The sequence below is a fragment of the Solanum stenotomum genome, chromosome 9, assembly GCF_019186545.1.
Source record: "Solanum stenotomum isolate F172 chromosome 9, ASM1918654v1, whole genome shotgun sequence".
Classification (NCBI taxonomy): Eukaryota; Viridiplantae; Streptophyta; class Magnoliopsida; order Solanales; family Solanaceae; genus Solanum; species Solanum stenotomum.
In genome coordinates, this window is record NC_064290.1 from 55736439 (window position 1) to 55762292 (window position 25854).

The 25854-nt window shown below is 35.2% G+C and overlaps 2 protein-coding genes and 2 pseudogenes across 2 annotated transcripts in view; 2 read left to right on the forward strand and 2 right to left on the reverse strand.

The window, feature by feature from the left end:
• LOC125875684 (THO complex subunit 3) overlaps positions 1 to 25854 on the forward strand; it is a 163179-nt gene that overhangs the window by 4962 nt on the left and 132363 nt on the right. The window lies entirely within an intron of this gene.
• Positions 599 to 10302, forward strand: LOC125877682 (COP9 signalosome complex subunit 6a-like; annotated as a pseudogene).
• Positions 10213 to 13970, reverse strand: LOC125875677 (F-box protein At-B). Its single transcript, XM_049556695.1, has 4 exons — positions 13610 to 13970; positions 12702 to 12910; positions 11996 to 12086; positions 10213 to 11861 (listed from the first exon to the last, which is right to left on the reverse strand). Exons 1-4 carry the CDS (start codon positions 13829 to 13831, stop codon positions 10563 to 10565), a joined length of 1821 nt encoding a protein of 606 aa, XP_049412652.1. The 5' UTR covers positions 13832 to 13970; the 3' UTR covers positions 10213 to 10562.
• Positions 19054 to 25300, reverse strand: LOC125877683 (uncharacterized; annotated as a pseudogene).

Genomic DNA, 25854 nt, shown 5'->3' on the forward strand with positions numbered 1-25854 from the left:
AACTGATTTTAATAAGTGAATCTGATGTACGTTCTGTTAATACAAGATGCTCGATGATTTTTTGATGTTATGGAATTAGGGAATATGTTACTATTCAGACACTTACTAAAATCATCAAGCATCTTGTATTAACAGAACGTACATCCGATTCACTTACTAAAATTAGTCTGGTAACCTACTCCCTAACATCAGTTTCTAATCACAGAAATTGTGTAGAAAGTTCGACCAAAAATAAATCTGACAATCATAAACCTATTTCTTGGATCCTCATATCATTTTCGAAAATTTGAAAATGATTCATTCGATGCAACGATCCATTTGGGGATCATTTCCATGCTCATTCATCACCTCGTTAAAACGTCTTTCCAGAGATATTATCTTTCCAGCTATATCACCCTTGGAAAACTTTAAGTATATACCTCGTACATACCTAAAGTGCTTTTCAAGGAAAGCATCTTCAGTAGAACGGTTATCCTCAGACATGGAGTTTTCAAGGAAAGCATCTTCAGTAGAATGGTTATCCTCTTCAATAGAACGGTTATCCTCAGACATGGAGTTTTCAAGGAAACCATCTTCGGTAGAACGGTTATCCTCAGACATGGAGGTCAGAATTGCCAAATCTACATGATACTGTATATCTCTGTTTCTGTTTTCTTCTCCATGGTTTTCAGTTTCTTTTTGCGCAGATCCAACAACAACATTATGTGTCTCTTCTTTTTCAGAAATTTCTTCATTCTTTTCCGAGTCTCCATTTTGTTCATAGACCTCTATCGGACTCTTACAAAGTTTAAACCAAAATGCGTATGACACAAGCGATGCAGTAACCAACGGTGTTGATTCACCTTTCGTACCGCCTAGGGTTTTCAGCTGTGTCATAGGCATACAGAGTGGTAGTACTGTCGAGATTTTCAACAGCTTCGAACTCCTCTATGATCCCGCTACTCACTCCCTCGACCGCGCTTTCCTCGAAAAGAAACAGGAGCTCTGTGAGTTTTCTTCACCTTTAGAATTCACAATTCCAGTTTAAGAAAATCATTAATTTGGTTTTAAAAGGCAAATTATTCTGTATTAGAATGATATGAGTTCGAATAGAGCATACACATGATCCATCATCCATATTGCTACTCGAATTAAGTTGAGATTGAATTTTATATCCTTTCGTGAGTTTATCTTATTCAATTGTAGCAGTGTTTGATCTGTTGTGGCAGGTTAGTTGTCTTATTTTGTTGAGGTATCAACCTATGCTTCAGATAGACAATTACCAAGTTATGTTTAAGACTAACAATAGCTTGTAGCTGATTTTTGATAACTTGATAGTTAAAATTCTACTTACAGTTACGTTTGTAGCTCATAATACTTGAGTTGGGAGTTTTGTGCAGATAAGAAGGTTTTCCCTAACTTTTATGTACTGGATGGTATTCATCGGGGAGTGATGCACAAGAATCAGATATGCTTATTCACAAAGCTGTGAATTCTTAACATCTCCGGAAACTGTTATGACTTGGCCTTAAATCGAATAGTTAACTTGCAAAAATTAAATGGAACAGTGGAATTTTTTGGGACAATTTTCTATTAATCAACTTGGAAATGAAAGACAATTAAAACTAAAGTAAATGGAATTGAACTAAGCCACTACAACAACCATTGATGAGTCCACAATCTGCAGAACAAAAGGAGTTTAGGATTAGAAGAGAAAAGATGAGAAAGAAAAAAAAGAAGAGATCTGAGAGAAGAAGAAGAGAAGTGGGAGAAGAAAATACCAAATTTCTGTTATGCTTATCCTCTGCTAGATTGGTTGTTAAAAGTGTGACTTGTGCTGAGTTGGCTTCTGATGACGTGGCTGCATCTCTACCCTCTAACTTTATTAATCTACATCGAATCTGAGCCGTAGCTTTCACCCGGTAGTTATAACTACTTATTGGACAATAATTAGGCCCAAGGCCATGACAATTCCTCCCTCTCCAAAGCATCCTTGTCCTCAAGGATTAATAGCAAAATCTGGAAACTTATACTTGATAAAATGATAGTCTTCCCACGTGGCATCTTCGGGGGGAAGGTTTGACCATTGGATAAGTACTTTTACACATGCCACATTATTATGTTTCACCATTTGTATTCTGTCGTCGCAATACAACCACTGGTTTAACAAAAATTTGTCCATCATCTCCGGTACTAGGCAAAGTTGATTGAACCAATTTCTTAGCTCCAATCTTTTTCTTAAGTAAGGATACATGGAACACTGGACGCACCCTGGAAGTAGAGGGATGCTCTAGCTTATAAGCCACAGGGCCAATCTTAGCCAAAATCTTGTATGGACCATAGTATTTAGAGCTGAGCTTCAAATTTTTTCTCAAAGCAATAGAGGACTGCTTGTATGGTTGGAGTTTGAGATATACCAGATCACTAACTTGAAACTCTCTTTCTGATCTATGCAAATCAGCATAATGCTTCATCCTTTCTTGGGCCTTGCATAAGTTATCCTTAATAATTTGCTGCATTTGTTGCCTCTTCATAACCAAATCTTCAGCAGCAGGCACAACATTATCCAGCAGTGGTCCCATAGATAGTTGAGGGGGAGAATAACCATATTAAGCTTCAAAGGGACTACACATGAGGCTAGTGTGATAGTTGGTATTATATCACCACTCAGCTTGGTGAAGCTATTGTTTCCACTGATGAGGTATGTGGCTAGTCATACACTGTAAGTAATTTTCTATGCACTTGTTAACTCTCTCAGTTTGCCCATCTGTTTGAGGATGATAGGAAGAACTATATAAGAGTTGAGTGCCACTCAACCTAAAGAAAGCTTGCCAAAAATTACTGAGAAAGATCTTGTCTCGATCAGATATAATAGACTCAGGCGGACCATGAAGAGTGTGTACTCTCTTCCAGAACTTAGTAGCTACCTGTAGAGCAGTAAAAGGGTGTGATAGGGCTAAGAAATGAGCACCTTTAGTAAATCTGTCAACTACAACAAAAATGGCATCCTTTCCTAAGGACTTAGACAAGCCTTCATTAAAATCCAAACTTATATGCCTCCAGGATTGATTAGGGATTGGCAAGGGTTGAAGCAACCCTGGATATGGAACATTCTCATCCTTATTTATGTGTCATATTTCACATTCAGATACAAATTGTACCACAATTTGTTTCATCAAGGGCCAAAAGAACATGAGAGACAACTTTTTTAAAGTTCCAAGTTGGCCCGAGTGCCCCCCTAAGTTAGAAGCATGAAAACTTTGTATTAATTGTTGTCTAAGGTTCCCATTGGAACCAACACAGACCTTCCCCTTTCTCCTTAACACTCCTTAGAGAAATTGCCATCATTTAGGGCCAGTAGTATCCACAGTCAGCTGTGTAATGAGTTTCATGGCCATAGAATCACCTTCATAACTTGTAGTAATATCCCGCACGCATAATGGAATTGTCATGCTAATGACATTTAACTGACCTTCTTCTTTCAAACTATCTCCTTGTTGTCTTGAGAGTGCATCAGCAACTCTATTCGCTGCCCCTTTTTTGTACTGCACCTCATAATCCAATCCCAAAAGTTTGGTTAGACCTCTTTGTTGCACTGCTGTAGTGACCTTATGTTCAAGCAAGTATTTGAGGCTATAATGGTCAGTTTTGACCACAAAATGCTTGTACTGAATGTAATGTCTCCATTTTTCGACAACATTCAGCAAAGCCAGGTACTCCTTCTCATAAATGGACTTATCTCTATGCTTCATTGCCAACACTTTACTGAAGTAGGCTATTGGTTTTCCTTTTTGCAAGAGTACAGCTCCAATCCCTGAATAGCATGCATCAGTTTCCACTACAAACTCCTCATTGTAATATGGTAAAGTCAACACTGGTGTAGTAGACATGGCTCTTTTAAGTGCTACAAAAGCTTGATCCGCTTCTTCACTCCAGACAAAGGCATCCTTCTTCAATAAATCAGACAATGATCTACTTATGCTCCCATAATTTGCCACATACTTTCTGTAATAACCTGTTAAACCTAGAAAACCCATCAAAGCCTTCACAGTTCTAGGAGTAGGCCATTCTTCCATAGCTCTTACCTTGTTAGGGTTAGTGGACACTCTTTTAGCATTGATCACATGTCCCAAATATTCTACCTTAGGCTGTCCAAAAGAACACTTGGATCTTTTCGCATATAAGGAATGAGACACTAAGGTGCTGAATACCAGCAATAAGTATCCCACATGCTCAGACAATGATTTACTGTAAATGAGAATGTCATCAAAAAATACTAAAACAAACTTTCTGAGGTACAACTGAAATACCTGATTCATCAAAGCTTGGAAAGTGGCAGGGGCATTGGTCAAGCCAAAGGGCATAAACTTGAACTCATAATGTCCCATATGAGTCCTGAATGCAATCTTGTAAACATCTTCAGCTTTCATTCTAATTTGATGGTAGCCTGCCCTGAGATCTATCTTAGAAAAAATTATTTCTCCATGCAATTCATCTAAAAGGTCATCAACAATGGGAATGGGATATTTGTCCTTTACTGTGAGCTCATTTAAACCTCTGTAATATACACAAAACCTCTAGGTGTCATCCTTCTTCTTAACCAAAAGAGCTGGTGAAGAAAACGGAGATTGGCTATGACTAATAATTCCATTGGTGAGCATCTCAGCTACTTGTTTCTCTAATTCCTCCTTTTGATTGTGGTTATACCTGTAGAGCCTTAAACTCACTGGCGAAGCTCCAGGCTTTAAGTTAATGGCATGATCTAGTTGTCTCACCGGAGGTAAGGCCTTTGGTTCCACAAATACTGCTTGATACTTATCAATCACTTCCTGTATAGCATCATCTACCCTCTCATGTTCAAGTTCTGGTTCTCCTCCTAATATGAACAAATGAGCTATCAAGGTTTGGCCCTTCTTGATGAGCTTGCTCATTGCATTGCCACTAATCATATTCAAGCTACCCTCCACTGGTATAGCATGTAGTACTATTTTATTACTTTTTCTAACAATGGTTACACACCTTTTTCTCATGGTCAAACTTGGTTGGATTATTTTTCTTCATCCAATCATTTCTCAGTACCAAATCACAACCTCCCAATTTGATAATTCTCAAGTTTTCCTTGAACGATTTACCTCCCATTTTCCAGCTAAAACCAGGACAACTCGTGTGACACATCACATAGTTACCATCAACAATAGTAACTTTCATTGGGGAACTATATTCAGCTACATAACCAGTTTAACTCACAGCTTGTTCATCTATGAAGCTGTGTGTGCTTCCTGAGTCTATTAGTACTGCAAGGATCCTATTCTTAGCTGATCCTTTGACTAAGATAGCATTTACTTCTTGGTTACTACCAGACAAGGCACTCAAACATATGGCCTCCATAACCTCCTGTTGTATTTCTCCTTCAATGATAAGATCCGGTGGTTCATGTACCTCTATTTCATCTAGGAGTATGGCCTCTTCTTTGCCCCTCATGCAATTCAACTGCTTAGCCTTACAGTTGTGTCCTGGGTAATACTTCTCTCCACACCTGAAACATAACTTGTTGCTCCTTCTGTATTCATACACTTCTGGGGTCAACCTAAAAGTGTTTGGTCGAGGGTTGTTCACAGCAGCATAGTTGGAGTAATTTGAACCACTAGCTGCAGTAGGAATTGGATTACTTCCCATAGCATTTTTTGTAGAACTAGACCCTCCCACCTGATTGGAAGTTTTAGTCGTCATCACGTTCTTCTTTTGAGCTACTTCGATTGCTTTCTCCTGTAGTCTAGCCTGCTCTATAGCTGCTCTTAATGTCACTGGCTTAAACATTTGAACCCCAAACTTGATTTCTTCTTTCAAAGCTCCAATAAAACTTGACAGAAAATGAGCCTCATTCAAGGCTGGGTTCTTTACTATCATCTGGGCCTTCAGATCTTCAAACTTGCCAAGGAATTCATCTACAGTTCCTATTTGAGATAGCTTATTAAATTCCTCAACTGTATCTTCAACATCTGCCTCCCCAAATCTCACACAGAGTTCCACCTTAAATTCAGCCCAAGTAACTACTCATCTATCCAAAACAAGTGAATTATACCATGTCTCAGCAAGCCCATTCAAATAGAGTGCAGCTCCCTCTACCTTTTGATTATCAGCAGTTCTATATAGGTTAAAGTACTTTTCACACTTACGCAACCATACCTTAGGTTCGTTCCCGTCGAAGCTTGGTAGTTCCCATTTTGGAGGTGGAATTGGCAATCTGGCCCTAGCTTCCTGTATGGGATTTGGTAGCAGCCCATCTCTAACTGGAAAAGCGCCTTCAGGAGCTTTGGCTGGTGCTCTCTCTAGAGCTGTCAAACGATCCAAAATAAGCTCCAAAGTTCCCCTGATTCCAGTTTGAGTTTCGTTGAGTTCCCTGCAAGCTGTAGTGAGATCTCCCAAAATTTCGTCATAACGCAACAACTTATCATCTAGCAGCTTCATCCTAGTCCCTTCAGCCATTTTCACCTTCACAAGTTGAGCGAAGCCTGGCTCTGATACCAATTGTTATGACTTGGCCTTAAATCGAACAGTTAACTTGCAAAAATTAAATGGAACTATGGAATTTTTTGGGACAATTTTCTATTAATCAACTTGGAAATGAAAGACAATTAAAACTAAAGTAAATGGAATTGAACTAAGCCACTACAACAGCCATTGATGAGTCCACAATCTGCAGAACAGAAGGAGTTTAGGATTAGAAGAGAAAAGATGAGGAAGAAAGAGAAGAAGAGATCCGAGAGAAGAAGAAGAGAAGTGGGAGAAGAAAATACCAAATTTTCGTTATACTTATCCTCTGCTAGATTGGTTGTTAAAAGTGTGACTTGTGCTGAGTTGGCTTCTGATGACGTGGCTGCATCTCTACCCTCTAACTTCATTAATCTACATCTAATCTGAGTCATAGCTTTCACCCGGTAGTTATAACTACTTATTGGACATTAATTAGGCCCAAGGCCATGACAGAAACTTGTATTTGAACGCCTTATTTAATTCCTTTTGTTTTCAAACTTATTTATCACTTTCTGTTCTTTTTGCTTGTTAATTTAGAGGAGAAAGATAGAACTCAAGGTAACTCGTACTTTTCTGTGTGCGAAAGAGAGGATGGTAATCTGGTAAAAGGGAAAAGATGACTATAAATTCTATAGAATGGTGCTATTCAGGAAGTTAAATAATATTTAGTAGTAAAAATCGTGTCTTTTCAAGAAACAAATGGCTGCCTTTTCAATTCACTTGTGGTAGGTAGAGGTGAAGAAAAAATTGTAATAGGAGGTGGAGAATTGGTAGCATATCAAGCATGTGTTACATAAATACTTGTATATAAAAAAGATTATCGAGTCATATTCTCTGTATTTTCTTCCTCAAATGGTTTTAGTATCACAGTGAAGAAGAGGTGCTGACACCTGTTCCATAACCTTTGGATGATTTAGTGCCTTGAAAACTATCACAAGAAGATCAGTTTATCCGAGATGCCCCAGTATTATACTCTCTATGGGGAATGATTTGATCATATATCTTTGAACATCAGAATTACAAGAGGAAAGAAAATGCTATTGATGTTTCATTGTCTCAATCATTATTTAGTGGAGTAGGGCTATTGTAACTTCTTCTTTTGTTTGCGAAGGTAGTCAAGGCCAGTGATTCAAATATTACTTTATTTGGAGATGATTAATTTGCCTATCTTTCTAATAGATTGTATTTCTTTCCCTAGTTATTGTCCATCCACAATAAGAATATTATGTCTTTGGCAACAAATAACCTTGTTATATGTTTCTTTGTATCAGTTCATGGATATCAATGAAAGTCCTGTGTACTTGCTTCTCAATCCTTCTATCAATCATGCACAGAAGGACCTGCCACTTACTATCTATGAAAGTGGTGCGTATATAGTCAATATGACCACTGCTCTATGACGAATATCTGAAATCAATGTGGCAACTTTTATTGGCAGAAATTTGTCTTGTTGTCCCTGTTAGAATAAAATATATCTATTAACATCATCTAGCTGCAGCTGTTTTTGTGAAATAAGTTCTTTTGGTGCCTAATATTTTTATTTGAAACTGTTTGTTGGTACCATTGATGGCATCCCACAACTTATTTTTGTCCAAGCAAGCTACCAGATAGTGGTACAGTCTTACCAATTTTTTTTGTCTTGTCAACTAGTTCTTGGGAGCACCTTAATCAAATCCTTTGTGCTTTTCAAATATCTCATTGCTTGCTAGACTGTTGAAGCTGAACGGATTTCTGTTGATCATGTTGCTCATCTTAAACCATCTGATGGAGGTTCTGCTGCAACTCAGTGTGAGCACCATTAACTTCCTCTTTTTTTTTCTTTTTTCTTTTTGCAATTCCAAGCTTGCAGCAGTGCTTAACAAAACTAGAATCATCTGCTATTTTATCTTCTTCACTACCAACAATGGCAGAGCTTGTCTAGGACTTACATGTTCTGTTTTCTACAGTGGCTGCCCACCTCACTGGCATACATACTGCCATTAAGATGTGAATAGCAGAATTAGAGTGCTACATCACTATCTGCTTGCAATGCAAAAAGGTACCTAGAACTTGTTGGGACTTGAAATTACATTTAAATTGATTGTGAAGGAAGTGCTTTAACTGGGAGACGCACCTAATCATCATAAAATTTTATTATATATTTATATTATACAACTCGAGTAAAAGTTAAGTTTTCCTTAAATGGACCGGTGAATCCAGATGCTTGATAGACTTAGAAACTGTGTATAAGTGAAGAGGAATGTCTTTTCCCTTGACATTTCTGCTCCTCAAATGTTTTCCTAATGAGTTTCTTCAATTATCCAAAGATTTTAATGTTGCAGTTTCTGTGAGTGCAGGTGATATCCCTTGTGATAATTCACTTTTGAGGCAGGTCTCTAGTCTTTTAAGAAGATTACCAACTATCGAGTCGGAGAAATTCAGAGATGATTTCTCGATGGTGAGTGCATTTTGAGCTTATTCAGTAGAGTTGCAGATACATGAGTGTGTGTGTATCTTCACTAGAGTTCACTAGGTTTCTTCTTAGAGATCTTATATTTGCTGTAGTGCACCTAATATTTTCTAACTGCTTGTCTGGTTCTATCATTGTATATGTTCTTTCTTTTGTTGCAGGAGTATAACGACACATTATTAGTTAGTTACCTCATGTTCACCAACTGCTCTAGGTATGATGTTTGAGGCTTCTACAACTTCTTTTTGTTAATTTGATCATCATGATAAGTTATATTGTGATTTGGTAAAAATTGCTCAACTAGCTTTTAACATCAAGTTTTCTGTCCCCCTTTCTTCTTTCTCATTTTCATTCTTGATATATTTTCCAGTGTAACATAGTTTTTAGGACTAAAGTGTACCTTGGTGGAATAATAATAATGTTAATGACCATAGCGAATAGAGAAATAAATTCATCGGAGGTAGTAGTTATCTCACCTGATAAAAAAAGGAATAGAATTCATAAAAGGTATTTAATCGATATACGGAAGCAGTGAGGTTATGCTAAATACACCCATGGGCTTTCCTCTTTCCAATTGATAATTTTATACATAAAGGTCACTTTATCTCTCAATTAAGCTTGTCAAAACTGTTTATTAGGAACAGTGCAAGTGCTGGTAAATAAGTTGTCACCAGTATTACCACAAATTTTGTAGTGCAAGCACTTGGTCATCTCTGATTCCGTGAAGTCCATGAGCCAAATCATAAAGAATCTAACGTCTTTGTTTTTTTTTATGGTTGCAGTACAAATTCAACACTGCATATGACAGGCATACTAGGACGAACTGCTTTTATTTGAAAGTAGATGTTGTTTTCTTGCTCTTATTTTATTTCCTATCTTTGCGAGTTATGGAATATAGGAATCAAAGTAGTAACTTTTTTTTGTTTTGCCTTGGTTTTAGTTTCCCCATATGTTATTATTACCTACTACTATTCTTGTGGGCACAACACAATTATGGAAATACCAGAAAGTGGTTGAGGCAAGTGCGCTTTGTTTAATTGTACCTTTTTTAACGTAAACTGATTACTAGTACATGTTTACGTTCCTTTGTAACCTACCCCTTTTAATTACTAAAATTTGTGATATAAATGTTAGGAAATGAATACTACTTTAATAATAAGTATAAAAATAGTAAAATTATTATATCTTGATTTTTCAAACTTGAAAAATAAAAGTAGACATATATTAAGTACAGCAGACAAGTAAGTATCGACTGAGAGCAAATATAATTGATCAATGATCATGGTTCATTTAAAACGGTTTAACAGGGTGTTTGTAATTCTAAAGGTTCAGTACAATAGAGAGCTAATAAAGCACAATAATGCCTAAACTAAGGGAGAAGGCTAAAATAAAATAAACAGAGTCTTCCTCAAGCATAGAGACACAAAAGATGGGTTGCAGCCTAGGAAGCAATCCAACATGCATCACTAACTTGTGCTACTGAAATATGGAGATACCTAATTGAAATGTTACTACTATGTAAAAGGGGCCAGCCTTTGAGATGCCAAGGATGAGGTACATCTTGATCTGTTGAATTTCCTCTTAAAATATCCGCCTTCTGTTAATGAAATTGCCAACCATCATGGCACCCAAATTCGCAGCCATCAAAACACACAACCAGCCAGGGTCGCACATTGCATATTGTGGAGAAATTGTCTCTTTTATCGACTAACAGAGTACCTCCAACACCAAGCCAGCGCAAACCACGGAAAGAAGACTTGTGCATAAGTAGCATTATCGAATCACCAGACAGACTTCGACATTCAAAAAGATCAAGCTTTTGCAGTAGACTACCCTTGTGATTTGGTCTATCCACCAACATCTTCACTGCAGCATCAGTCACATGAAAGCAGTACCTTAGACTTAAATCAGTTAATGCTTTAGCAGCAGATGCAATGGTAAATATAGCTGCATCAGTTATTCCGGGCATGCGACTGACATCCAACAGTGATAACGTCTTACCAATTTTCCCTTCAGCACGAAATAAACGCTCAATTCCCTTATCAGTTACTCTCTTACAGCCTCTGATGCACAACTGCGTAATGCCCAAGTTTCCCATACCAAGCAAAGCAAGACCCTTATCGGTGATATCAGCTTCTGCTAAGTTTAGTTTTGTGAGTGTAGTAACACTTGATATGACAAAGAGACAGGGGTCTGCAATGCTTCTGCACCCACTTGTGTCAAGTACCTCCAACTTACTCAATAAGGACAACTCCTCCAAAGCTTCACTAGTTAGAAGCCTGCATGATGACAACCTTAATTCAATTAGGGACCTTGCAACTCCTCTCATATTATGAAACACCAAGTCTGATAATAGACGTGAATTTGACACTTCAAATTTCTTCAGTTTCCGGCATGAGTACAGAATTGACGAAAACCCAGCATCAGTAACGTTTGCGAACCCACCAAGTTTCACTGATTCCAACCTTCCACAACCTTCAGAAAGAAGGAACATGCCCATATTGTCCACTCTCGTAAATGCAGTGGAACAATACATACTACTTCGAACAATTGCGAGGGTAATTAGATGCTTGCAGGACTGCACACACTGCATTCCAATGTTGGTCAAGTCCAGTGCCGTTGGATCCATAAAAGGTCTGTCTTCAAGATCCAGCTCCACCAAAAGAGGAAGAGAATACACAACTGTCATGAGAAGACTATCTGATATAACATCCAAGACAAGAGATAAGCTTTGCAAGTTGAACCAAGGGATATCCCTGATCTTATCTAACCAATGGACAAATGTGCGTCCCTCTGTTTGTTGTAACTTCAATTTTTTTAAACTCTTGGGCAGAAATAGTTCAAGAGGTCGTACATCAAATACATCAAAGTAGGTCACTCGAATTTTTATGGACAGCACCTGCAGGACAGGAAAAAAAATCATAAAACTGACTCTCTAAAGAAGAAACTCTTTGTTGTAAGAGTAATAAGCTTGAAGAGGCACCGGGGACAATTTGAAGAAGAAAGGAGATGTGAAAGATGAGAATACTTCACCTCTAACAAGGTCAACTTTTGGAGCATTTCTGTAAGTTTGTTTTTGAAAAGTTGTGGATCTTCACACCCAGCAAATTCAATAAGCAAGGACCTGATTCAGAAAAAGGAAAAGAGAAAAAAAGAAAACATACATTGGAAACAAATCCAGGGATAAATGACAAGATTATGAAAGTAACATATTGTTGGTGTAACCACAATGGACTTAATTATCTTGACTGTTCCATCTTCTGAAGATGGATATATAAAGTGAAATTAAAGAATGCCAAGCACAAAAGCTAACACAGTTCGCAGTTTTCTATACCCAAACAGCCTAAAGGAATTCAGATACCATGAAGGGTCAACAAAGAAAAAATTCAAATTCAGCAGATAGATGAATTGGTTCACAAATTAACAAATCTGCTTCAGATATATCGGGAGGAAACAATACAAATCAGCTTCAGCAAGTTGTAATGTAATGGCTCAAGTGAACTATTAAAACTAGATAAAATCCATTTTATGCAGAAAGAATTTCAGGATAACAACATTCTGAACATCCATCAATGGAGGCAATTGACACCTTCTAAGCCCTGCTAAAATGATTGCAACCACTTGTAAAGATTTAACATCAACGACAAGAATTTATAAACCAGTGAAGCATCTTATAACAATTACCTATATATATGAATTGTCAAAAGTAGCAAAGATGAAGTTTGACATGGCAGAATACCTTAAGTTGGGGCACCTTTCTCTAATTGCACTAAGAATGTGGTAAGACAGAGAGGAACATTTGAGCAAACTCAAATCTTCGATATGTTCACCAAGAATATTGAAAATGGAGGTGTCATTCTTCAGTTGGAGGCAATCAATAGTTAAACTATTGGCTCCTTGGACCCTACGCACTACTTGTTTTAGAGTTTCTTCATCCAGATAATGTCCCTGTAAATCAAAGATACTAGTATTAAAATTTCATCCCAGAAGTAGAAATTGCATAAGCAAAACTAAAGATGGTTAAATGATCAATCAATTATGCATCAATACGCATTCTCCACATGCATTTTACTCTATTAAGATTCATCGAAATAGGTCAATCTAAATCAACCAGCAATAAACTCAAAATAAATTCTCGAAGTCAAAGCAATCTTAAGATAATCAATCAACTACGTCTAAATCCTAAATTAAATGATCTCCTCTACATTAAGTCATGGAGTTTTAATCCACTCTATTCACACTCATTTCATTTCGTAATAATCAATCAAGTATACAAATCCAACAAAAGATTTTAGATAATCTAGGAACAACATATTTCACTTAACATTAGCACGAGATGATTGAATTGAAATTATTATCTTTTGATAACCATAGTGTCCGGGACAACTTGCATGTACCTCGACTAATTACATGCAATACATGTCACCTCCCACCAACAAACTTGCATGTACCTCGACTAATTCCATGCAATACATGTCACCTCCCACCAACAACATAAAGCAAGTAACTCTACACACGAAATCACCTAGTGTTTGTTAATTTGCTAATTTCATATGTATTCTGCTCAATCAGGCTGCTAATTAACTCATTTTATCTAACTACATCAATAAAATTAGGGCATTCAATTAGGAAAAAAAATTGACGTACGGAAAGATCGAGAGACGATAAAGAAGGGAAAACTTGTGCGGCGGCGGAACTGAAAGTCGGAGAGACACAAGCGGCGGTGCAAACAGATTCCAAATCCAGTTTTTCCAATATACAACTTATTATATGGACTGGAAATTTATCCATTGACGGCTCAAAAACGACTTCAGAGCTTCCTGCTCCTCCTTCCTCTCCGGTATAGTGTCCCTTGGCAGTTCCGGCCATGGATGAAACATATACCAAAACCTAATTCCACGATTTCCTGCCATTTTTCCAGCAAAAAGTACAAAAAAATTCGATCAATTCATCATTTGCATTTGCTGAAAACCATTCCTAAGTTTCCCCATTTTTCATGGCGAATCCATATAATTTCACAAGTGAAATTTAAAAAATATACTCAGGTACCTACAATTTTAAATTATCTGGATTCAAGCAAATCATATAATACTAAAAATTAGTATAAAAAAAAATACAGTAAATCAGTAAAAATTAGTGTAGAAAAAACTAATACAGTAGTAATAAATACCACTGTGAATAATAATAGGGAAATGGAGCAATAAATATTTAAATTGCTATCTAGTTAATGAACACTTGTTGGTATATTTACTTACTTGTGACAGATTTATAAACATAAAAGGTTAAAATTTAATATGCTTGCTTTATTTTGTGTTTTTATTAAAGAAAATTTTTTGATGATTATTCCCCATTTGATCAAAAGACAGGTAGGATCCTCCTAACTTAGACATAATAATAATAACATACTAAATCTAACTTTATAGATATACATTCAAATGTAAATCAATATAAATTGTTCTAAAAATAGATGAATAAAAACTGAATAACATAACTAAATGTATCTTCAAGATTCAATAAGTTCATTCAATTATAAAATTAGTAACAAATAATAAAAAGATTAAAAAGAAAATCCAACATATTAGAAGAGATAACAACAACAATTACTAAAGTATAATTTCATGAATAAAACCTGGAAAAATAAGATGTATGAAGATTTTATCTCAACCTTGATAGAGCAGATAAATTATATAGAATAACTCAGAAGAATATTATATTTCGATCTCCAAAATAGTACCTTGTATATATAGGTGTTACTTCAAGAACTAATTAATGCTAGTTTGACTCAATTAATGATAAATACATTTTTTGTCCACTTTTAATTGTGACTCAATTAATGACAAATACTCTTTCTGTCCACTTTTAGTTGTTATGTTGCGTTTTTTAAAGTTAATTTGACTAGTTTTCAAACTTAAATTAGATTACATTAAAAGTTAGTCAAACCTATTTTATGACAAATTTTTACTTCTGGCGGTATTTGTCAAATATAAAAAAAAAAAAAAAAAAACTTAAAATAAGTTTAGGAACTGTTGACAGGGTTAAAAATGACATAAAATAAGTTTAGAAAGTGTTGACAGGGTTTAAAATGACTTAAAGTAAGTCAAAACCCAAAAAAATATTTTTTAACTTTAAAATCATTTCAGATTAACTTTATATTTTTGGTTTAAAAGCTATTTTTTTAAGTCAATTCAAACGGACACTAAGATTTAGAAAAAGAGTTTTTGTCTAAATGAGATTTAAAAAACTCATTATATATATATATTTGGTGCATTTTCTTGGTTAATTCCTTAAAATTAGATTTAAAAAAGCTATACTATTTTATACATCCTTCTGCTGGTTACTCTATTTAGCATGAAAAAACTAATTATGTTAAATCATATATTATGAAAAAAATATAGTAGTAAGAAAATTAAATTTGTAGATACGCAATTCTAACCCACTGGGCTTGGGTTTATCTTTCAATCCTTTATGCTCCAGTTAGCTTATGGGTTAGCATAGGATTCAATCCATTTTGACTTGTTATTAGTTTGTAACCCAACATTAATTGGAAAAACTAAATAAAATGGGTCATAAAATTCAAACTAATTATATTTTCATACCTCAATCTAAAGTAATTTAAGAAATATTCATTCAATCAAAAAATAAATGTACAACCCATACCCCTAATTTATTTAGGCTGATAATTTTCATTTAACTGATACTAAATAATACCATATATTGTATTGATATCATATATATATATATATACTGTTGTGGTTTCTTCTTCAAAAAATATTCATAAGTCAATGATACGCCGAATGCGTTTTATGTGTAAGTTTCAATCGCATCTTATTTATTGTTGAAATTATTTGATTACCCCTCCCGTTTAATTTTATTTGTCCACTATTTTTAAAATATATTTATTTTATTTATTTATTACTTTTATCATATAAAAAAATAATTATTTTTTTCATTTTGTACTCAACTTTAATTGAGCTGAGAAAGAAATGCATAAATTGTATTCATCAAATGCAATTTATGTGTAAGTTTCAATCTCTTCTTATTTATCATTGAAATTACTTTATTACCACTTCTGTTTAATTTAATTTGTTACCTATTTTTAAAATATATTTATTTCTTTTATTTATTACCATTATGATATCAAATGAAAGATTATTATGTTTTTCATTTTATACTCAACATTAATTGCTTTTTTTTTTAGAATCATCGTATCTCAATTGATTAGCGACCTCAAAATTTAACTTTATTGGTGAATGTTCGATTCTCCAGATTGTTAATCCCCTATCCTATTTTTCTTTTCTCACCCCATGTTTTACTCGAAAAAAATAAATAAAAGAAAAATGACTAATGACTTATTTTCGAAAAATCGATCAAACTTATGATTTAAGAGAAATCGAATTTCCAAAATAAATAGAGTCGCCACTTAATTTTTTAAAGAAATTAAGAAACTTAGACAAAATAAAATCAGTTGAAATAAGAAAAAGGGTTTGGGGTTCAATTTACATTTCGAGAAGGTATTAGGCCCTCGAAGTATCCGCTAACGTGCGGTTGACCAACAACTTGACTAAAACATTTGACTAACTTGAAAAGTTAATTAAGTAATAAAAATCCATTTTTATTTATAAGGAATTTTAAGGAAAATAACTCTTATCTTAGCAAACAACTAATAAGTAAGTAAACAAAATTCTCAAATATTTCACTTAAACATAAAAAAGAAGAAAGACTATCTCTTTGGGAATTTAATTAAATTAAACCAACTTAAATAAAAAAAGGTTAGAACATAATAAGCAAATGAAGATAAGAGAGGAAATAAAATCAAAAATCTTGGGCCTACGCCCAACCTGCCCTAATTCTACAATTCTGTCATGGACTTGGCCCATTTTAGGGGTCTTTTGGACCCATTTTTTCTGCTAGGACCTGCAATAATTTCAATGGTAGGTTTTTGGACCCTTTTTTCTTGGACCTGCTAGAGTCAAGGCCCAATTTTGTGTCAAAAGCACATTGTGTATACATAGTTGTATACTAATGTATAGCCTTCTGTTGAGCTTCCACAACCTGTATTTTAAATTTCCAACCCCTCTTTTGTTCCTCAACCTGTGGCTGCTGCGTTTTTACCATGTATGTCAGTGTATATAGCTGTATATCGGTGTATACAAGCTGTATTTCTGCTTATTTTCAGCATTCTGAAACCTGTAATTTAAGTTGCCAACCTTATTTGTTGCCTTCGACCTGTTCGCCTGCTTGGCAATGAGGCTGATTCGAAAGAGAAGAAAGTGGATGTGGGCCTTTACGGCCCACCAGAAATATGGGGAAGAAGATGGGAGTCCAAAAGGACTCGGATAGTATCACATGAAACAAAATAAAAATAAAAAGATAAGGATTAGTGCTCAAAAATAGCATCTCAAACCGTAGCTTCAAAAGATAACAAGATTTATCAATTTAGGGAAAACAATAATGTATCCAAGGGAAACCAACTAATCACACTTATTCTTTTTCTCCTTTTTAAAAAATGGACTACAAAAAGTTATCTTAAACAAAATACACTTAGACTACTAACTAAGCTTAAAACAGTAGGTCAAGTAAATTAAAAGAAACAAACATGCTACCTTTGAACTCTAAGAAAGATCATTATGAACAAGTACAATAGATATAATTTAGTCAAAATCTAAACAACTACATGACCAACCATTTAGCTTTCCTAATAAATATAGAGGCAAGAAAAAAGCAATCATATCTCAAGATTGAAATGAAGATATAATCCCAAATACCAGCATTCTTGGATAGAAATTTGCTACTGACTCTAACCCCTTCTTTTAGAGTAAAATGATCAAGACACATGCTCTCGAAAATGTGGATAACGAACAGGAGGATCAACACATAAGCAAGACAAAAAATTCAAAATAGGACCACATGAACCTAAGGCAAGAAGAATCAGCTCATATGATGCGAGATTGAAAAAAGTAGCAACACGATACTAAGGAAATCTCGAGCCAAACTAATACTCTATTAAGTAGGTGACAACCATACTATTTCAAATCGAAAACATGGAACAAAACTGGAACTAAGATGACAAAAACATAATTAGTAGTATAAAGCCATGCTCATGCTGACAAAAGAACTTTTTCATGTTAATGACAAAACCATCAGTAAACCAGAATGAATGGACGAGTCCAAGCAACATATAATCATCAAGTACAAAACTGGTCTAATAATTTCATACTACAAAAAAAAGGTCCCAAAATAAATTAATCATATTAATTTGAATTGAAATTACTATTCGAAAATACATAAGAGAAATAATGACATGACTTCTTTGACACTTAAGAGCATATAGTCAAAAATGAGAAAATTACTTTAGCAAACAGAGACAGAACAATATCAAGGTGATTGGCGAACATAATAGTCGTGAACTCGAACAGAACATAGACCACGATGTGAGCTTAAACAAACATTAAATCACCAAGAAAACGACCACATACTAGCATTTAGAAAAAAATAAGATGAAGAGAATAGCACAGATCGAACACATTACATAAGCTCATCTTAAAATCCACAAATAACTACATATCAAACCAACACAATAAACTAAAAACAAACAAAAGGATTATGAGTTTTTTACCTTGTTCGAGGCAGCGAACTGAAGACAAACGAGCCGAGGAGCAGTGTTTCTTCCACCACGAACGATGACTCGAATAAACTTACGTGCATAAAGAAGCAAACAAAAGACTCGAGCAAAGCTTGAACTCTCACCCTTTCTGCTTCTGAGACCTATTCTTGAATGTTTATATCTAAATGTTTATAGCTAGTAGTTCACTCTGTTTCTCTCAAATTTCAACTAATTCTTCCAATATTTTTTCCAACTCCAAACAGAGAGGGAGCGGGAGGTATTTATAGAATGGAATTAGGGCAAAAATTGGGGAAACATGCGGGAGTTTTTTTTTCGGATAAAAACAAGGCCCACAAAATCAAATTTCAAAAAATCTTTCACCATTAAAGGGCAACACCTTTTTCTCTGAGAATTCAACTCATTCCGGAAGAGGAAAGGGGGGTGAACGGCTGGGATCAATTCCATCGTACTCGTTGTGCCACGCGGCTCAATCCCAAGGAGCAAGGACAATCTTGCGTGTTGCTTTTGTTGCTCTTTTCTGCTGCGACTGAGAAGGACGTTGAAGGAAGAGGACAAAGGGATAGTTGTCCTTGATTGTACGCAAGCAAAGAGTGAAGTCGCATGTATCTCCATCTCGATGCCGTGAATCAGAATCGCTAAAATTGATGTTGTTGTTTGCTGCGTATCGCTTGAAATTGTTGTTCTCCCTGTATTTTTGTGAACGTTGTTGTCATTTGGTTTCTTTCCATCTACTGGCGTGAAGACACCGCGTGAACTCGTGATGCTTGGAAGCTGTTAGCGTTGAAATTAGAAAGGAAAAAGGGGTTGGGTCGGGTCGCTGGATTGGGTCGAGATGGTGGGCTGTAGAATTACTGGAATTTGGAAAAGAATTGAGTGGGCTGGGTCGTCTAGGTATGTTTTGGTATTGTTGATGTATAGTTGTAATGGGTTACTGCTATGTATGTGTGTTGGGTTTAGTGAGGATTGAATTTGGGCTCCTGGAAATGCAAAATAATAAGGCCCAAACAATTGAATTACAAAACTTTAGCCGATTTGAATTTAATTAAGATAGATTTGGCTAGTAATTAAATAATATGAATTGATATTAATTAGTTAACAAACTTCTTAATTTTAACGACATAAAATAATAAACTTAATTATAAACTAAGTAATTTAGAAATATAAACTTATTACTTAAACCAAATTAATTGACAAAATTTTAACTAAAACTAAAATCTTTTAGACGGTTTTCCAATATTCATAAAATATACTAATTATATATATATATATATATATATTATTTAAAAGTTATAAAATAAGAGACAAAACTACTTGAAATAACTTGCTAACCCTTTTTTTTTTTGAAAATTTATAAAACTAATATTTTAAATCATATGAAATCTAAGAAGCTCGGAAATTAATCGTTATCGGAGAGGGTCAAAATTGGGTGTCAACAATTGTCCCTCGTTTGACTTGGATTGATGAAAGAAATCCAAGGAAAATGACATTAACGAATCCAATTTTGACCAACCACATCTTCATCTTTTTAGAAAAAGGATTTGGTACGAACTTTAGGAATTATGGCCAAACCCCAAAAATGGGTTTCCTATATATCTCAGGCTATATGAGAATTCAGGTCACTTGTAGTTCGATACGCTCAATTTGACACACGATTTTGAAAGAATTCAAAAGTCGTTTCGATATCGAATTATGAATGGACCGAAATGCTTGGGAATAAGATTTAAGAGCGAATAATGGAATACAGTCGAGTTTTCAACACTGATCCCACTTACATATCCCTCAACTTAGGAAATCAGGTTGCTTGTAGTTCGACTCAATCGTTTGGAAAAGAAATCTTTTATGCTAAGATATCCTTCGGTTCAAGAAGAATGACAAAAACTAAATCGAGTATGAAAAGAAGGCATGCAACCTCTTAGCCATGAATTTGGCGCGCTTCACACCCATAAATAAGAATTCGCACGGACATAATTTCCAAAGCTCTTAAAGCATTTTCACTCAGATTGGAAAGATACCTCCGGTGGAAACAAAGATTCTCCGAATACGAAACCCAAATCGAAACCGATAAGCTTAAAGAAAACGCACATGCCTTCTGATAGGGGTGTGGTTTGATTGTGGTGGAAGTTGTTCCTCAGCTTGTGTCCTAAGAGTTTGGCATTCCTCTTTAGATTATGTCCCAGTTTGCTGCTAAGAAAAAGGTTTCACATTGTGCTACATTCTTTTTTATGCCGTCCATACCTGTGGTTTGCTTTGAGAATTCATTATATTGGGATGCTCTCGAAAAGACTGAGATAAAACTCATTAGCATAAAATGCAATTCAAATGGAGAAATATGTCTTTCACTGTGTTGACACTTAATTGTTTTCCTCGGACGTTTGACGTCAGCTTCCTCTAGTTTGACATAAAGCAAATGAAGCTTGTATATTATATTTGCAATATAATCTTCATTGTACTCTTTCTTTGATGTCGAAGTAATAAAATAGACTGATGTAATATATTGATAGTTCTCTTGATAGTGTTCTTACAAATGAAAATGATGTAGTCAATATTGATTTTCTCGTGATGCATGGTTTCCTTCTTTACGGTGTATGACTTCTTTCTCTTGCAATGCATGACTCTTTCTCTTGTTATGCATGATTTCCTTTTCTTACAATTCATGGCTTCTTTCTTTTGCTATGCATGACTTCTCCGCGATGCATGACTTTTTTTCTCTTGCAATGCATGACTTTTTTCTCTTGCAATGCATGATTTCCTTTTCTTGCAATGCATGACTTCTTTCTCTTGCTATACATGACTTCTCACTCTTGCAATACATGATTTCCTTCTCTTGCGCAACTCTCTCTCTCTTGTTATGCGTGACTTCTTTCACTTGCAATGCATGACTTCCTTCTCTTGCAATGCATGACTTCTTTCTCTTGCAATGCATGACTTCCTTCTCTTGCAATGCATGACTTCTTTCTCTTGTAATGCATAATTTCCTTTTATTTGTGATGTCTCACTGGTATCGAACGAAGAATATGCTTCACCGAGCACATAGGTGATCTTCTGGGTGGCGGTATCATCTCAATCGACAATACAAATAACAATGACCCTCAGAGCAGTAGTATCATCTCAATTGACAATACGATATAAATGACTCTCCGGGTAGTGATATCACTTCATTCGATAATACAGATAAAAATGACCCTCAGAGTGGTGGTATTATCTCAATTGGGATTTGGGTTAATAGTTACTGAATCATGCATATGTGTCTAAAAATCATGTTTTATGCTTATTGCGACAATTATCGTGTAACTGTGAACATGCTTTGTGTTATTCATTGACCCTTTTTGCTATGTGGAGTACTTGTAGGCTTGATTACTATTTATTTGAAGCATGTTGGGCCTTAGTTTAGGTTTGACTAGGGCTTCCCTTAGAAATGCATGATTCAGAACCGGTAGGACTTAGTTTTGCCCCGACGTCTCTCGGCCAGCTTAAATCTTTGTAGACTGGTGTAACAGATGTGAGTCTGATAGTTTGGGCCTTAGCTAGGCGATAAGTTTGCTCCGTCGATACATATCCTTACTTCTTCGATGCTACGACTTCAGGAGTTACGTCGGCGACACTAAGTTTCGCTCCGCAATTCGAAGTTGGTTTTCAATTCGGTTCCAAGAACTTACATTGATTAGCTAAGTGTGGATGGCGTTCCACGGGCATTTATGAGTACAGATCGATAGAGACTCTTTCAGCAACTATATTGGCACCTTTGTCGGGCATCCTAATTCAGGGGCCGGCCTCGACCTCATTGATAATTTTCGAAGAGCGTCCGATCAAGGTCCGGCCTTGATCACTGGCATACTTATGTAAAGCATTTGGTTCAAGGTCCGGCCTCAATCACCCACATACTTATGTGAAGTATCCGGTTAGAGGTCCGACCTCAGTTACTTATACTTCTGATTGGCTTCTTGGGTACTTCTGGTGAGCGTCCGGTTCAAGGTCCGGTCTTCGACCATCAAATTCTACTAATTGGGTTTGAGGTTCTGGTTCAATGTTCTTCAGCCTTGGGTTCTATTCTCTTTAACTATAGTTATTTTGTGAGCTTATGGGGGTCCATTAGGGTTTCTATTTAAACTTGCGCACGAGTGTACCTTCTGGGCTTATGGGGGTCCAGTTAGGTGTGGTTAGCTTATAGATTACCTTAGTTAGTTCTTTCTACACTTGTGTGCATTCCATTGTTAGTTAGACTTTCGTTTTGACATCTGTTTGTGTTATTCCTTCTTTTCTTATTGCTTTTACTTTTCAAGCTCAGTCGGCCTATGATGCCTACTGGGTACCTGTTGTTATGGTACTCATGCTATGCTCTGCATCTATTTTCGCGATGCAGGTCTGAGCACCAGTAGCCAGTGCTGATTCAGTTTGGAGTAGTCTGATCCGGAGACAGGGGTAAACACACATCGTTTTGTACTATTTCATTCTCCATCTGTATATATAAACTTGTCTTGTACCTTTTGAGACAGTCCAGTTTATGTGGTCCACTTTTGGGACTTGTACTCGTTTTGCTAGTAGCTCTGTGCTAGTGACTTCCAGGTTCTGATAGGGATCTTTATTTGTATATATGTTTTGGTTTGCTTCCGCCTATTTATATTGTTATCTTAAAATTTTGCCTACTCTTGTTAATTTCTGCCCTGAGACCCATACTTGTTGTTCCGAGTTAAGGGTTGGCTTACCTACTAGTGGGTTATAGTAGGTGTCATCATAACTTAAGAAATCGGGTCGTGACAACACTCTTCATAATACTCTCATTCCTATCTGATACAACACACATATCTTTTCGCTCGCCAAATGCATTTTTGAATTGTTCGAAAAAACATGTCCACGAACAGTCATTTTCAATGTCAACAATACCATATGCCAATGGAAATATGCAACCTGATTACAGACACACATTATATCATTTGATACATAACATTTACACACACATCACAACTACAAAAAATACATACCTGCCCCATCAAGTGTGCTTGCTGATACAAATGTCCCTTTGTAAGCTCCGCTTAAATGTGCACCATCGACAACAACTATTGGTCTGTAGTAATCGAACCCCCCTAATCAATGGTCTTAAGGCTACGAACAGATACATAAATTCTTCTTCCTCAGTCTTTTGCATTCTTATATAAGAATTTAGATACCTGGTATTTAACATGTATATGTATCTCGGCATCTGTCTATATCCTGCAAATGATTTTTCCCTTATCATTTTTAGTGCACATTCTTTAGCACGCCATGCTTGTTGGTAAGATATTTGAACCCCATAGAATTCTCTAATATCAGTAATTATATCTTTCGGAGTATGAATTCGTTTATGGTTGACCAATTTGGGAGCAGTCACAACACTTACAAACACGATTGTTGCTTGGACTTTGGTTAGTACCATATCCCTCATTGGACACGTATGTTCACTATTGAAGCTTCCAACTATGAAAACATCAGATTTTTCCTACAGGAAGCGTACATAGTCCAGCCACATTTGTCCGAAAAGCATACCAACACATAGTTGTACAAATTTTTTCATCATATTAATACATATAGCAGTTACATCTTATAATATATACAAAACTAATGTTTAAAGTAATCAAAGAATGATGTACATGAATGTATCAACAGTTTTCAAAGACCAACACAATAATTTAGTGTATTTTTTGTATCATGTTCAAAAAAATTTATTTATATACGTAACACAATATTTTGTAATGTATCAGTTTTATGATTGTTGGGACTACTAAATTATTTACAATTTCAACAGTAGTATATTAAAGTATCAACAGAGTTAACTCAATGTATCAACAATATTAACGAACTAATGAATCATCTATTAAAACAGAGTTAACTCAATGTATCAACGAACTAACGAACTAATGCTACATGACTGTTGCTATAAAATTATGTAATGTTTCATTATCTTAACGTTTCAACCATATTCACTTAATGTATCAACAAATACTCTATCATTATTAATTGTAAAAAATACCAAAAATCATATTCAACATCTAAACAAAAATCATAATCGCTGACTTTTTAATTACTAATGAATCAGACATTAAAACAAAATAATTGTATCACCATTTATAGATCTAAAAATTTCAAACACTCTCATACATTTGTCTATAAGATCTCTTTACTTTGCAATTTAAGTTCTTTATCTTATATTTTTCCATCACATCTATTAGTGTTGTTTTATCCTTATATAACTGACCTATCTTCACCTCTATACTTTTTGAATCAATTATGTAATTTGTAACTTCCAATTCTAGAATATAATACGAATCACAAATTCTTGATTCAACCATCGCAAGAGCTTCTGTATCATGTGTTGTGCCTTCTACACACGTAATTTCTCCGCATGTTCCATCAAAGTTGTGTACATTACCGCCAATCTTCTCACTTGTGTCTATGCATAATGGATACATTGCAAATCCTGGCTCATTTTTTTTCACTTCTAAATATAGTTTAACACCCATGTCGTTCTTAACTTTCATCGAAGTCGAGTTACCTTCTACGATGTAACGAATTTCAATGTTTTTCCTTGATACATCGATATCCAACTCGGCTGAAATTGCTGCTTTGAGATTCAAAAACGAAGTTGATTGTCCAACAACGATTCCGTCACTTTTGTAACTTTCATATTTCACTTCGCTGACCCAAATTCCTGAATGCCTGTGTAAAGTTGATATACTCATCATGTAGCAGCAAAAAAATCAAAAAATTTATTCGTATTTCTCGCTTTTTCAATGGATGTTCATAAACTTTTCTTCAATGTAGAAGATATTATTTTGAAATTTGAAATTTGTAACGTGTGAATCAATTACCTATTAAAGATATGGAGTCTTTAGGATCAGTTAGTCGTAAATCAAGCTAATTAACATAGCAGAATTAATTATTACGTTTTTTCCCTTGTTTAGCGCAACAGTTATTTATTTACCGTGTATCAGTTACAATGTATCAAATTGGTAGTCATGTATCAATCGCCGCCTTTTTAAGGGATTTTTTTGTAAAATGTAAATTAGTTGGGATAAGATGTAATTCTTATCTACACTATGGGATTCCTTTAATATTTACTAAAAATAAATACTAACTCATAAAATCTAATTAAGATATGTTTTATATCAAAATAATTAACAAGTAGGGAGGAAATTGTAGATGCAATAAATAAAGGTTATTTTTTTGTACAAATAAATAAACGTTTGATAATTCATTTAAGAAAGGAAAAGGGGACAAAAATACCCTTCAACAA